General features: G+C 43.6%; 1 protein-coding gene across 2 annotated transcripts in view; it reads left to right on the plus strand.

Annotated features, from left to right (window-relative positions):
• The window catches only part of GAD1 (glutamate decarboxylase 1), a 44,784-nt gene that overhangs the window by 11,267 nt on the left and 17,461 nt on the right, over positions 1 to 16,056 (plus strand). For both annotated transcript variants that reach the window (XM_067026272.1, XM_059053523.2), the window contains 3 exons: positions 3,616 to 3,774; positions 5,327 to 5,569; positions 10,169 to 10,259. In XM_067026272.1, coding sequence (XP_066882373.1) covers positions 3,616 to 3,774; positions 5,327 to 5,569; positions 10,169 to 10,259 — 493 coding nt within the window. The remainder of the gene's footprint in view (positions 1 to 3,615; positions 3,775 to 5,326; positions 5,570 to 10,168; positions 10,260 to 16,056) is intronic.

The raw sequence follows: 16,056 nt of genomic DNA on the forward strand, positions 1-16,056 counted from the left end.
CCACACACAGATTCCCCCTCTCCCTTCATCCCAGACCTTCAGGGGCTTGAAAGATGCTCTCTTGACCTGACACTCTCCAGGTTGGTTTGACCTTTCACCTTAAGAGAGTTGAGGGACTAATGGTCATCTTCTCACTTCCAGATCCATTGCCCTGGGGGATCCATCCATTGCCCTTGCCAAGATTCCACCCCACACCCTCTCCTACCCCCTCTCCTGGATCCCCCCCGCCAGGAAGTCAAAGCTGCAAGGAAGGCCCCTGGTCTCACCAGTGGAACCCTTAGCTCCGGAGGCAGAATCCCGTGGGAAAGCAGTCAGCCAGAAGAAACCCAGGGTCTTGCCAAGAGGTAGAGAGCCGAGTGGCTACAGGCATGATAGCATGACCTGAATCGAAGGAGATGTAGGGAGCCCTAAGTTTTGGCTCTGGCTCTGCTAACTTCCTAGTGTGTCCTTGGGCCTCAATCACTTCTGTATTCAGAGGTCCCAGACTGGCTGCCAGTTTCAGCCCCTGAGCTGTTTTATTTAGCCCATGCAGTGTGTGTGTTGGTGTGTGTGTTTAATTTTGTGTCAGTCACCAACTTTTAAACATACATTTCAAATATTCTGTATTTATTATGGCTTCTCTTGAAATTGAAAAAAAAACGTTTGAGGTGGGGGAGAGATCTGGCAGGGTACTTATAGCCTAGAAGAATCAAGAAAAGAGCCCCTTCCTCTAGGGAGATGCAACTCCATGCTACAGCTTGGTGAGAGACAGCAAGGGGGTTGGGCTTCAGGCCTCACTTGCCCCCTTGGCCAGGTACCCTTATGCCAGGTTCAGTTTGAAAGCCCACTTGGAAACAACCAGCTTGAACCAGGTGCTCTAGTTCTTCACACCTCCCCCCTCCTTGAGGAGCTGATTAGGCCTTTGAGTTTGGGGGCAGCTGTGAATACCAGCAGCAGGACCGCCCCTCGGCTCACAGGTGGAAGCTAGCCAGGGTGCTACTACTGGGCCGAGGCTTACGGCAGCTTCGGCTCCCCTCTGCTTGCCTCTGTGCCTCTTAAGAATGTTCAGCTAAGTTACTGTAAACTAGGTCCTTATAGCTGAGATACAGAGCAAAAGGGAGTACAGTCTGCTTTAGTCTCAGGGACCTCTGCTTCCAGGACCCCTTGCTAGCCCGGGAGGTCATCAAAGCACTGACCTCAATGTCATCCACCACCTCATTATCCTTGGAGAAGCATACGAACTTCCAGAGCCTCTCAGAGCCCAGAGAGACCCGGGTCCTTGACCTTTTTGTGTGTGTGTGCGTGTGTTTTTTTTTTTTTTTTTTTTTGCGGTATGCGGGCCTCTCACTGTGGTGGCCTCTCCCATTGCGGAGCACAGGCTCCGGACGTGCAGGCTCAGCAGCCATGGCTCACGGGCCCAGCCACTCCGCAGCATGTGGGATCTTCCCGGACTGGGGCACGAACCCGTGTCCCCTGCGTTGGCAGGCGGACTCTCAAACACTGTGCCACCAGGGAAGCCCCTTGACCTTATTTTTGAGGCTCCCAATATTTAAAAAAAACAAATACCTTCCAAAAAAGTGATATTCCAAAAATAATATCCATTAAATGTTTATATTAGCAAATTAATGAGTTTTAACACAAATTATAATGCAATATAAGTGTGCTTTGCATAGGATAATTATAAGATGTATAGAAAACACTAATTCCTTGTGTACTCCAGGACGTGTGGTCCAGGAACGGGATGCAGGTTTAAAGTGTCGTAATTGTCATCTTTCATTCCTATCAGGACACCTCTGGGAATGCCTGTGAGAAGAACTCCTTTGGAGATAATATCCAAAGCCCAAATGCAGGTCCTAGGTCCTTTCCCACCTAGGAAAGGAGTTGCTAAGGGGTTTCAAGGCAGAGACTTTCCCAGGGAGTGAGTCAGAACCAACCAGAGGTCAGAGACCTAAAGAGCAGGAGTTCAGCTAGGCAGGACCTCACCTCCATTAGGGCACGTGGACTTGGTCTTTTCAGCCTGCCTGAAACAAATTCCACTGCTGCCTGTTTAGGTGTAGGGGGGGCAGTCTCACTCAGGAGCCAGGTGATACTGCGTCCCTCTGGCAAATGAGTGCTAGCTTCTCATTTTGGACTCTGGGGATTTGGAGGAGGAATTCAGAAAGTAGGAGCAGAGATGAAGGGGAGGATGCACCCCCCGCATCTTTATATCCAAGTGTGGAGCTCTATTATAGTGTATTTCTCCCCTTCTGATGTCCTTTAGAGCTTTAGTGATAAGTTTTAAAGGTGCTGGGAACAATGAAAGGCCTCTGCCTTCCTATTCTTCCCTCCAAAAATAGACCCTGCTTCTGTGTGGGGGAGGATTCTAATCACTGCAACTTTCCGCCTGCATCCTTCGTTCCTTTACCCCTCACCACTGAATTGCAGTCCTGGGGAAGTAAAGCTGAATTCCCCAGATTCACTTGCCTCTCGTGGAACCTCCGGGGACTTTCCTCCAAGCCTGCCTTGTGACGTATGTGACTCCCCAAGGATCTTGGTATCTACAAATACAGCTTTGGGGTCACCAAGAAGCTTAGAACTTTCTTCCTCTTTTCAGGGTGTTGCATTGCAGACTAAGATTGAGGCTGAATTGGAGAAGATGCTGAGAGAAGTAGCGGGTCTGCAGGTCCCGAGCCCCAGAAGGGACAGGTGGAGGTGCTGAGAGAGGAAGTGTGCTCCTGGTTGGCAGAGCCTCAGCCCTTTCAGCTCAGCCTGCTTCTGGGTTTTTGCCACTGGTAGTGTTTGCACTGCTTGCCTCAGGCAGGAGAGATTTCCAGTCCTTCTGAGGGGCAGGGGGGAGGTGCTTTGACTCCCTGGGCTCAGAGTTCATCTCTGTGGAGCTCTTGGATGGCTGTCTAGCTTTATTACATTGTTGGTCACCACCTGCCAGTCTGCAAGCTCCTGGAGAAGAGAGAATCTGTCTCATTTATCTTTATCTGTCCCTGGTCCTAAATGCTTAGTAAAGTCCTTTTCCACAATAGGTGCTCAATAAGTATTTATGGAATTAAATGTCACCACACATAAAATTTTAGTCTTTCTTGTCTCTTTCCCCAATACCTTTATTTAAGGAGAGGGGGTGGTACAGGGAAAGCTGCCCTTCAGTTTTGGTTCAGAAAAATTAAACTTACATTCAACCCTGGTAGCATTTACCTGGTGTCCAAGGAAAGCACCTTCCCCAATCCTCAGTTCTGGTCCTCACCCCCTCCTCCCTCTGGTTGCACAGCCCATAAACCCAGAGCTGGCAGCATCCTCTCCGTTTGTGTCCCTTCCCTTAAAACCCCATCCTGGGGCTGGTTACTGGAGTGGAAGCTGTCCAATTGACTTAATTCTGCGTTCACTGTCATGTTCAGAGAGGAGAATGGGCTTCACTTACTGCTTTTCTCTCTTGCATGACTGGGTCTGTGCCACTGATGACACTTGGCGCTGCCCCCTCCCCGCCTGGAGGCGAGCAGTGCCAGAGCCCTTACATATGAAACAGACACTCAGCTTCTATTCAGGAAAAGTGAGAACCCTGCTTGGAGAGTCGACCTGGGCCAGCAGCTGACCCTCCGAGGCTGGGAGTTTGGTGCCCTTCCTCTGACCCAGCTTCTTGTGCTACAGGCTTCTTGCAAAGGACCAACAGCCTGGAAGAGAAGAGCAGGCTTGTGAGCGCCTTCAAGGAGAGGCAGTCCTCCAAGAATCTGCTTTCCTGTGAAAACAGCGACAGAGATGGCCGCTTCCAGCGCACAGAGACCGACTTCTCCAACCTGTTTGCTCGAGGTAGTCCCCACCCCCAGCCCTAGTGCTATCCAGTGGTTTGCTTATTGGAGTTTCTTTTTCCTGAAATCTTGCTTCTTTTACAAAAAAAGTCATTATGCTCTCTGAACCATCATGAAACTGCTTTCCCAACATTTGAATATAATATACTCCCTCCTTCCCTATTGCCCAGGTCTCCATCATTTGAAAGCTGGATGAGGGCAATTAGTAAAACAGCCAACTCTAAAGATACTTGCAGGGACAAATACACAGTATAGAATCTCAGAATCCAAAGAAATCTTTCATATAAGAAAATCCAGCTATTCCCTCCGTAGCATTTATCCTCCAAGGGTGGTGCCCACAACAACAAAATCACCCTGTGGGAAGCTGCGTAGCTGGGCCTCATGACCAAGTGCTGTCCTGAAGGTCATTTTCCTTTTGAAGATCTTTCTCTCATTACCGCTGCCCCTACAACAACGGTCTCAGGAGGTGCTTTCCCAGTCTTTCCCAACCAGCTCAAAGGTACACCCACCCCCCTCCCCATTCCGTGAACTCCCCACAAGCCATGGAGGCCAAACCAGAACAGTAAACAAGATTCACTAAACCTTGGAGAGATAATCAAAAGAATAGACACAGAGCACCATATACAGCCAGTCTGTTCTTGAGCTATGGCTGACAACTTCAGTTTTGGGGCCCCCTACAGCTTTCCCCCCTGGCTACCCGCCAGCCTGACTCTACCTAACAGAGGCCGGAACCCAGAGTCACCTTCTGGCATCCCAGAGGCCAAGCCCTAAAACGTAAGGTTAAGAGAGGGGCAGGAGTTCCCTCTCCCACCTTCCTGAGCCCCACTTTCCAGTTCTAGTTTTCTGTCTAAGGACAACATAAAGAACCATCCTCTTCGGTGTGACCTCAGCCTCTACCCACAGAAGCCTCACCCGCCACCAGCAACAGATCAAGCACATCATAACACCAAACCGAAAGCCCAGTATCTGAGCCAGATGTACAGAGACACACCTGGTACTAGGGGAGCAAGACAGATGCCCCGTCCATCGCACGCCTGACAGGTGCCCAAATGGATAACTGCAGGGGCAGGCTGCTCGTGGCTTCTCAAAGCATTTCATTTATGAGCAGCCTAACTATTAGAAACTCTGTGAACCCCCAGAGAATATATGCAGCGCTTCTGTGTATACGCCGATGTACATTGTTCTGGGGAGATGGTACGTCAGATTCTCAATGCATGCATATCCTGGAAGAAAATCAGTCCTATAAAGATACGGGGGGCTTCCCTGGTGGTGCAGTGGTTGAGAGTCCGCCTGCTGATGCAGGGGACGCGGGTTCGTGCCCCAGTCTGGGAGGATCCCACATGCCGCGGAGCAGCTAGGCCCGTGAGCCATGGCCGCTGAGCCTGCACGTCCGGAGCCTGTGCTCTGCAGTGGGAGAGGCCGCAACAGTGAGAGGCCTGTGTACTGCAAAAAAAAAAAAAAAAAAATGATACAGATGTTAGGGATTTCTAAGCTGACTGAGGAAATCCAGATACGAGTCAGGTGATAACCACTCATGGGCTTCCCCCCACCAGACCTGCTTCCGGCTAAGAACGGGGAGGAGCAAACTGTGCAGTTCCTGCTGGAGGTGGTAGACATACTCCTCAACTACGTCCGCAAGACATTCGATCGCTCCACCAAGGTCCTGGACTTCCACCACCCCCACCAGCTGCTGGAAGGCATGGAGGGCTTCAACCTGGAACTCTCTGACCACCCTGAGTCCCTGGAGCAGATCCTGGTTGACTGCAGAGACACCCTGAAATATGGCGTCCGCACAGGTAAGGGTGAGAGCCAGGTGGACACACAGTGGCAACCTTGCCCTGCGTCAGACCTCTGCCAATTGCCAGGATGTCAAAGTCATATTGAAGGAGAAACACAAACCCGGGTGAAGGAAGGCAGCAAAGTGCTCCATGACCTCAGAACCACCAGATGCAGTGACAAAAATCCCATCATTATTTATTGTTTTAAAAATAGATTTAAAAGATACAGATACATGGTGCTGTGTCAAGTTCTGTATAAAGAGTTTTAATTCTTGGTTTGAGGCTATTCACCACCTAAAGAGAGCAGAATGATCCATCCTCTACTTCTTTTCTCACTTCCATTTTCACGTCTACTTCATTCTGATAAATCCGACCCTTGCCTGTCCCTGAAACTGGGGAGAATTGGGCCCATTTCCTTTTCTTTCTGTACTAGTTTCCTAGGGCTGCCACAACAGATTACCACAAACTGGGTGACTTAAGACAACAGAAATTTATTATCTCACAGTTCTGGAGGCTAAAAGTTCAAAATCAAGGTGTCTGCAGGGCCATGCTCTCTCTGAAGACTCTTGGGAAGGAGCCATCCTTGCCTCTTCCAGCTTCTGATGGTTGTGGGAATTCCTTGGCATTCCTTGGCTTGTAGATGCATCCCTCCAATCTTTGCCTTCATCTTCACATGACATTTTCCAAGAGTCTGTGTCCAGGTTTCTCTCTTCTTTGGATTAGTGCCTACCCTAATCCAATATGGCCTCATCTTAACTTGTTTACATCCACAAAAACCCTATTTCCAAATAAAGTCACAGGAGTCAGGGGTTAACCCTTGAACATATCTCTTACAGGACACAGTTCAACCCACCACACCCTCTACTTGCTAGGCCCAAAAGCCACACACTTACACACCCTTTGCATTCTACTCCGTCCTCTGGAGTTCAGGTATCCTGAGGCACCAAATCCTATCTCCAACAGGGAGCCCTGGAGGACACCCTCTTGCCTCCTTTCCATGTTATAGGAACTCTCTCTACTCAGCAATCCTGGCCAAGTGGTTACTCTCCAGTTGCCTCAAGTTCAAGGACTTTGGGGATCTCTGTCTGGCTCTTTCTAAGCCTAGGAATCAAGCAGTGGTTTCTTCTCCCTACCGTCTTTCCCCACTGCAGCCCAGCTCTCCTGAGCTCTTGGACAGACTGATGTACAGGAATTGGCAGTCCATAGCATGGTTGTCCCCACAGAGGAGCCCCTGAGGCCATCACTGGTAGCCTCTTGTTCTTTTTTCTTTCTCTCTCCTTTATTATCCTGCTCACTCTTCCTAGTCATTTGAAGATATGACTGGGGAGGGTGTCATAATAGGACTGAGTAAGGCTATTGGATGTCAAAAACAAGGGTTATAATGAAATAATGAGGCTGGCCAAAGAGGCATTTAAAAATAATGAATCCCAAACAGCTTTTGAAGTCTGCCAACACCACTGATATAGGTGTAGCTTCCCTGAATAACTGCAAGATGGACAAAATTCAATTATATTACAAAATCTGTGTTTGATTTTTAAAGAAAAGCGTGCTCATCAATTTAGTTACATCTCACCTTGGTCAGATGGCTAATCTGTTCCTGGTGGAGATCAAGTTGTTACTTGGCTAGGAAAAAAAACAGTCAGAATTCTCCGTGTATGTTTTAGCTTGACTAGCTTTGGTCCACTCTTTTTATTTTGTCAGTTCACACCACAAACACTTTATCAGAGAGATGAGACCACGTACGTTTATCATGAAAGCTCAGAATAGTGTTGCCCCTCAAAGAAAAATACATGGATTTGTCATAATAGCAACTCATATCGCCTACAAAACTGAAGTATCACGTGGTCAGAGAAGCACGGACTCCTACTAGAGTCGAGTGTGTGAATCCAATTAGATACTTAGCCTGGAGCCATTCATCCCTGTTCTTCAGAGCAGCTTCTAGAAGCAGATATTTGCATTTGTAGAGTTCATAGTCTTCAGGCAATGTGAAACCTGCATCACAGGGTGTTGACCCTGGCAAAGTGTACTGTTGCTTTCATGGGAGAAAACATTTCCTAGTTGCTGGTCTGTGGTTTAGATGTAGTTACTGGAGCACTAGAATAAACCCACAGGTATTCTGCAACGGAAGTGGAAGATATTTTTTAAGAGTATTAATGCACAGCCAGAATAATGAATAGGGTTTTAGAATGAAAACATACTGATCTGGGAAGCGTCTGTGGAGGGATGATGATGGCTTTGGAAATTTCCCTACAAATTAACAAAGACTTCTGAAAAAGGAACCAGTGTATATACATTCTCCAAGAACTGAGAGAAACGCTAGTCAGCCCTGTCACAGTAGACATGCTGACTTCCTTAGTTTTCCTTTTTTGAACTTTTTATCATGGAAATTTTAAACTTATACAAAAATAAAATAGTGTAATGAACCCTGTATACCCAACACCCAGCTTCAGCTATTAGCAGCTCTTTCCAGTGTTGTTTCACCTGACACCCCACCCACTCCCTTCTCTTCTGTACTATATGGAAGCAAATCTCCAGCATAATATTATTTCATTCATAAATATTTTTTATCCTCAAGGACTCAGAAAAAACCACATTATCATTGGTACATCCAAAAAAAATTTATAATTTTTTTAATATCACATATTCAGTCAGTGTTCAAATTTCCAATTGTCTCATGAATGTCATAAATGTTTTATTTTGTTACAGTTTGAGTCAAGATCCACAAAAGTCCCCCACATTGCAATTGCTTAATATGTCTCTTAATCAATAGATTTCTTCCTCCATCTCTTTTTTTTTTGAAGCTTATTTGTTCAAAAATTTTACTTTAAAAAATTACTCTTTCTTTCTCTCCAACCTGACTCTAAGCCATGTGCTGCTCAATACCACGTCTATCATCTGTTAGTATTTTTGTTGACTATAGACAGTTGAAATTGAAATTTAAGCTAGGTCATTTTGTTGCTTGATAGAAATTCTGGTATGAGATTTTGGGGACATTAAACTATAGCCATAAGAGGAAAGTAAGGTTTGGGGGGACTTTGTGTCCTTTTATATTTTAATAGACCATGAGATACTGTTTCGCTTTTGTTTGAGGGTATTTGTGTCAGTCTGTCTGTCTGTCCATGTCCATCTTTTGTCTCTGCTATGCAATGTGATTTTGATACATTGTCAAATGGTGTGATTACATTTAATCATTCAATCTTGTCTTAAAATGAAATGTTTGTTGTTAAAAGTTTTCAAATGGGTATTGTGTGTGTGTGCGTATGTATATATACACATACATGTGTATGTGTATATATATGTACATACATATTTATATTTAAATGGACGTCAACAAAATTAGTTATGTTGTAGGAGATCTCATAGATTTTGTTTGCATTGAGCCGAGTAGAGCAAAATGGACCAGTTTAAGCTATTTAGAGTAATCTACACGAATGTCTGGAATCTGGCCTTGAATTTACACTAAGCTTACTGTTTATGCTTCTTTTATTCTTTCTAAAGATCAGTATTATTTTTCGAGGACTCTTGAGGTACAGGGATCTGTATATTTTGCTATAAGAAGTCCTAGTCTAGATGTTCTGAATGAGTCCTCATCACAAGGAGGGAAGGATAGACTTCCTCAGAGAGGGGACTTAGACCAGGAACATTCCAACATTAGCTCTCTGACAGTTATTTCAGAGGCAAAAGCAATTTCCGCTGGAAACACAGCAGTCAGCACATCTTTTTAACACCAGTTCTCTGTCACACACCCCTAGATAATCTATTGCATTGATGCCTTCGTGACAGCCAAGCCAAGCCTGCTGTATGGGGTTGAGTTTTTCTGTGAATGCCAAGTTGACCAAAATTTGGCAATAATCCTGAATTTGCTGAGAACAAAGCCTGATAAAGCATAGAGTAGGTTGAAAAGGACTTTTGAGTTACATAATAATAAAAATTATTCTATCAACAACTCAATGAGTGAATGAGGCTGTGTCTGCCCCTGTTTCACAGAGCAGATGCCAGGTCATCTCAGCAATACATCTAGTTTAACAGTCACCTGACTATATGTGGGCAAAACACACCAATGCTTGACATCGTATTTGACTGACAGAGGCCCAGAGAGTGATGGGATTCCTCGGCATCAGCCTCAGAGCTGGCACTTACCCTGGGCTTGGTTCGGTTCACAGAGTCACTGACCCCTTCTGAGGCCTGCAGCCTCTCCTCCTCCATCAACATACCTTGATTTGGGGAATAAAAGCTTGAGGTGTTAAATTAAAAATTGAAATATTTATGGAGAAAAACAGGACCGCCACATCCGGATTTGTATTTAAAAAAATACAACAGAGGAGCTCATCTGGAAGTCAACGATACTGGACAGATTATTTGTTTTATGACATTGGATTTTTTTTTATTTAAAAGCATTATGCTTTAGAAACATGTAAGTTTGGGAGACATCTTCAATGTTAAAGGTTGGTATAGGGTAGGTCAACATGCCCTTCCTTCAGTATTCTTGGGCAGCCCTATTAGACCATTGGGATAGAGGTCCCATCACTGTGGCCTAGTGGAGGGGACCTTTTGATTTGAAGACAGCTTGAAAAATCTGGATTTGCCTTGATGCTTGTCTTTTACTTACCTCTTTAGGTCATCCTCGATTTTTCAACCAGCTCTCCACTGGATTGGATATCATTGGTTTAGCTGGCGAATGGCTGACATCAACTGCCAATACCAATATGTAAGTCCCACATATTATTTCCATGTAAGCAAACATGATGTCTGAGTATGGCTTGTTGTATTAAAAGTCCAATTCCAATGGTTCTATAATAATTTTATTACAGTTTGCCCTAGTCATCTTTTCTCTTAAAATCTTTTAGGTTTATCACAGTTCTGAGTTAATGGTAGATACTTGATAAACTATTTTAAAATTGAATAATGCAGTTTAAGAAGAGCATGGTCATAAGAAGTAATAACTCTAGCTTTCAAAGTTCAGTGTGAAACTTCATGTTAAAAGACTCCATATTTCTTAATGATATATTTAAAGAGATCATGTTCTGGGGTATAATCTTGGTCCATTTTCCCATCCAAGCATATTGCTCCATATCATTTAGGTCATATTTTCTTCATAATTAAAGGGACCATAAAGCCACAAACCAATTTGATCAGCTTATTGTTCAACTAAAAATTCTAAAACAATTCATGCAGTGATATTCCTTTGAAAGGAATTATATATCCCTTTCAAAATAACTGTTTTACTGAATGTGAAATTTTCTTCATACTTGAGTAGGCAAAGCCTTTGTTTGTTTCTAAGTTCTTGTAAATTTATTTGAAACTGTCTCTAAGGTCCTGGCGGTAGGAGGGTTGTGTGTGCAAGTAATACCTGGGTAGTCTTCTGGTAATCACCCCACAGTTTCTTCTACACACACGTGCCATCTTTAGAGACAAGGACAGGTTACAAGTTGATGGAGGGGCATCATAGCCTACTAAGTACTGTCTTTTCTTTCAAAGCTAAGATAATGTTTTACCACTCTCTATGTATCCAGACAGTGGTACCACATTCTATGAAAGTATCCAGAGGGAAATAATAAAACAAGTTTATTGCAATAAGTTAAAAATAACTACATAAGAATTATATGGGTTTTAGTCACTGTGGAAATATTTGGAAAATAACCGTACACTTTTTAGTTCATGGTAAAGTAGATTTGAAAAATGAATTTAGGTGAAAGGGTGGTATTATTTAAAATGAGAAATTCCATTTGATGTCAAGATAGAATGTAAGTTATTAAAGTTCAAGATATTCTATTTTTCTTAATCTACTACCAGCCACAGAACCTGAAAGGGCATTTTAAACTTATATATTGATTTGTATGTGTTCCAAAGCTGTTTAATGCTGTGACTCAAAATACTCAACTACATTCAGAAAAGTTTCTATTAATTAAGGCCTCTTGCTTTGTTTGCTAATTTAAAACAACAACAACATTTAAAAAGCAAATGTGACAAGTGAAACCATTAGTGCTAAAAGGCATAAAAGATTAAATTGGGTGGCGCAGTGGTTGAGAGTCCGCCTGCCGATGCAGGGGACGCGGGTTCGTGCTCCGGTCCGGGAGGATCCCACATGCCGCAGAGCGGCTGGGCCCGTGAGCCATGGCTGCTGAGCCTGTGCGTCCAGAGGCTGTGCTCCGCAACGGGAGGGACCACAACAGTGAGAGGCCCGCGTACCACAGGAAAAAAAAAAAAAAAAAAAAAAGATTAAATTGATTGAAAAGTCAAATGGTTTTCCTGCTCCCTACTTGCAAGTCAAGGTTCACTTCACAGAATGTTCATGTTGGATCACTGAGGCTCTGAAGGGCTGAGAGGAATTCAGGTCAAAGATACAATCACCTGTATGATCTCCTCAACAAAAAACTCCCCTTTGCAGTCTTTATGTTTATGGTTTGTGAGATAAAAATATATTAGCAAGCACAGACATCATAATATATTAATTATAACTTGAAAAAAAACAGTAATGTTCAACTGAAACATCTCACACTAAGGAATGATTTTAATTAGAAAGTACAGCTTTAAAAATAAAATGTAACTACTTAGAAAATAAATGAGAAAAATAGAGTAAAAGGTACATACCCATTAAGGCCCAAGTACCCTTATTAATATAGGCACCAAATTCACCCAGTGACTTTAAGTATGTATTCTGTTGGCCTCTCAGCTGTGATTTCCTAATATATATAGCTCAGTCTCAAGGAAAATAAAAGGAATTCACCCCGTTGAACCATTTATGACCACATATCCTCCTAAAAGACTTTTCTTTAACCAGGGAAATCTCACAAATTCTCCTTTTTTTTTTTTTCTTTTTTGTATGTGTCCATAAAATGAAAGTCCCTTACTCTTCCGTTACCTCAGCTCAACCATGAAACGCTAAAATATTGTCCAACCATCTGAGGTCAAGGCCATTCCAACTAAATGGCACATAGTAATTGCAGCTGTACTGAACAGTGGATATTTATAAAATATGATCTGATTCCAACAGATCGATAGCAAAGGTTATTTAAAATACTGAAATAGTTTCTGTCAGTTCTAGAGACAAGGCATTGTCTGAAGAAGTAGTAACTATTATCTAGAAATTGTTCTAAGCCAGTTCCCCTGGAAGATCATGAAATGTGGCAGCACTGTCAGGAGCTTATGCAGAAATTTGCTCCCTTGTGACAATTCCTTCTCCAGCTGGGAACAGTGTTCAAAATAAGCCAGGGAAAGAATGGCAAAAGAATCTTTTTTGGCAGAGTAGGATTTAATTAGTGATGCACTCATTTTTTTGACCTGTACTTCATTGAGTTTGGATGGCACTGGTAATAGAGAATAATAACTACATTCCTCAGTATACTCTCTCTAAAAGAACTATCCAGTATCTTAATCCAAGTGGCAAAGTGTAAGGTATCTGATGGTTAGAATAGAAGGAACATTTATGCCCATGCTTTCACACTCGCCTGTGCATTCAGCTTTGAGATGATAATCTTCCAAGCTAGGACTCAGTGAAGATCCAAAGAAAACATCACCAATGTGTAGTTGGCCATGGCATGTACAGCTCTTTTCTTCCAAAACATGGCCACTGAGCAGGTGTAAACAACAGCCTGCCCTCAAGCACCTGACGATAATACAAATCCTAGTGGCAAGATCTATCACAGCCCTTTGTTATGAGGTTATGATTTCAAGTATCTAGCACTTTATTTTCATAGAAATTACACAGGAGAAATTTTCTATGGGGGTTATCAGTCATTTCATACTAGTAGGCAGGTTGTTACAGAGGAGCCTGCAGTAAGTAATTCTCATTTGTCATAGAAAAGCAGCTGTGATGTAAAGGACATGGAATTCCAGCTTGGAAACATCCTACATGTGAGATCTTGAAACAACTCACTGAATTTCTCTGAACCCCAGTTTCTTCTTCAGAAAAATGAAGAATAATTGTATCCACCTTACATAGTGGTTCTGAAGACTAAAAAAGACACCAGTCTTAAGTGCCCATTGTATACAAGGTACAATGCACACACCCAGGAAAGGCAGCCAACCCACAGGTCACTGTTGCCATTTGCAACCCCTCCCTTCAACTTCCCAGCTCTTTTGTTTCTGTCTCTCATCATCTCTGGACACCAAGGGGCTCACTAAGCTCCCCCTCAGGTGTGTTATCTTTTAAGGTAAAGATGGACGACCCACCACATCCATAAGGAGGATAAAATCTAAGAGGAGTGTCAAGTTAGAGAATCAACATAGAAAATTATTTCTTCCTCTCATTAAAGAAGTTCCTGGTTTGGCAGTCACCGGGGATGCAGGATCCTTGTGCCTTCCTGGTTCATACTGAGGCATGTGGCTCTTATCTTCAAAATTACTTCATGGTGCAAACTAGCTGCTGGAGTTCCAGCCATCATTTATGTGTTCCAGATCTCAGGAAGGAGTGCAGGCGGAGGGAGAAAGGAGGAAGGAAGGAAAGAAAGAAAAGAGGGAAGGAGGAAGGGCAAAAGGGAAACACACTCTTTCCTTCTAAGAAACCTTCTCAGACACTCCACAAGACATTTCTCATAGCATCTCTTTAGCTAGAACTTAATCCAATGGCCACACCTAGGGAGGCTAGAAAATACAGTCTTTCATCTGGATGAACTGAAACTCCAAATAAAATTGAATGAAGGAAGGGAAATTTTGATACTGGTTAGCAACCAGCAGATTCTGCCATCAGAGAAAATCAGCTTAACAATCAGTTTGCCTCCATTAATCCCACTGGGAAGGTGAGTTGAACTACTAAAACAGGGCTGACTCACTACCCTACTCAGAATATGAAAACTCTCCTTTAGTGTCACTCCCTGAATGTCACAATCATACTGTTTTTAAACCCTTACTTTCAATCCTGTGTTCTTATGCTTCAACCTAGAGCTTTTAGCAGGTTTAGTTTCTTATCCTCCGATTCTGAAATGTCATCTTGTACTATGACTTTAGCATCAAACTAGCTTCTTCTGAATCCATATTTGACCTTTCATCTCTTGACTTTATCCACTTTCATCTGTCATTTACGGAAGGGGTACCAAACCTGGAGTCCCAGTTGCAAGAGGAGACTCTCCTACAAGTGTATACAAAATGATGTGCATATCCTCATTTTCTTCGTGAAGAGAGGGACCATAGCTTTCCTAGGAGTCCCAAAAGTGTCTGTGATCTCAACTAAATTAAGAACCACTGCTCTAGGGTGAACTTCAAGGTCTTCTCTAAGGCTTTGGGTGCAGGCAGACTCCCGGTTGTAAACACGGACCAGGATGAGAAGGCAAGTTCAGAGGAAGTGTCAGGAACGGGGGCACCACGTTAGCCCATGTGACAGGCCTGGCTGAGGATCAACAGCCGTGGGGCAATCTACTAGCTTCCAGGAGAGGATGTCAGGACTAAGGTCACAAATCAGAATAAGCTTGGTGTTAGCTGTGGGGTAACTGGTCCTTCAGAGCCAGGCAGGGACTGTCAAATAGGATGCAGCTAAGGCCAAGATGCTGGATTCATCCTAGTAAGCTTCCTCCTCAAGGTTGGGAATTGTGTCTTATGACATCTTTGTCTCCTCAGTACGTAAAAAGCCACTTTGAAGAAAATAGTCATTCATTAAATATTTGTTGAACAGAACTGAAAGAAAGGTTTCAGAATCAGGAACCTGGCATAAATAAGGAACCTGAAATAGATGAGATCAGATAATCTCATGATCAAATTCTCTAGACTCTTTCTCCTGATCCTGAGAGTAATAGCCATATTCCTGGTAAGAAGACTAATTCATGCAAACCTAGGACCTACATGGATTCAAATCCTGAAGTGGACCAACCCTCTGGCCTTCAACCCCATCCTTTCTCCCTTCCCCATGTGGTTCCTGCACTGAATTGACTCTGGTCCAGCTTTCATCCAATCCTTGATAAGGTTCTGATATTATGGTGTATGGTTCCTGCACTGAATTGACTCTGGTCCAGCTTTCATCCAATCCTTGGTAAGGTTCTGATATTATGGTGTATGATTCCATTGGTTCCTTGCCTTACCCTAGAGAGCCTTCCCATTTGGTACTGTGAGACTTAAACACACACACTGCCACCAGTACCTCTTCACCATGCGAACATTTTTGCCATTCCAGCATTTCCAACAATCAGTGGCACTGTTGATAACGCATTTGTTCAAGAATGGTTAGAACCACATCATGAGTTTGCCCCTTGGTACACTCAGCAGCACAGGCTAAACCAGGAATCCTTCTCTTCTTCTTCCTTTATCAGGCCATCAGACATGAGGGAGTGTTGGTTGCTACGGTGATGGGGCTCAGAGCAGAACCAAAGCATGATTGTGACCTCCAGAGGTGATGGTAACTGAACACATGATTTCCAAGGGTCTTCCTCATAAATTTCAAGGGTCCTCCTAAGGAAAATGGACATATTCCTTTTGCAAACAAAATTCTTCTACCAAGAGATATACCCTGAGGATCCTTCAGGATCTTTTTGTCCTCTTTTACCACCATATGATTAATTTGATTACTTTATTTTTCT

The sequence above is a fragment of the Kogia breviceps genome, chromosome 2 (assembly GCF_026419965.1).
Source record: "Kogia breviceps isolate mKogBre1 chromosome 2, mKogBre1 haplotype 1, whole genome shotgun sequence".
Taxonomy (NCBI): domain Eukaryota; kingdom Metazoa; phylum Chordata; class Mammalia; order Artiodactyla; family Physeteridae; genus Kogia; species Kogia breviceps.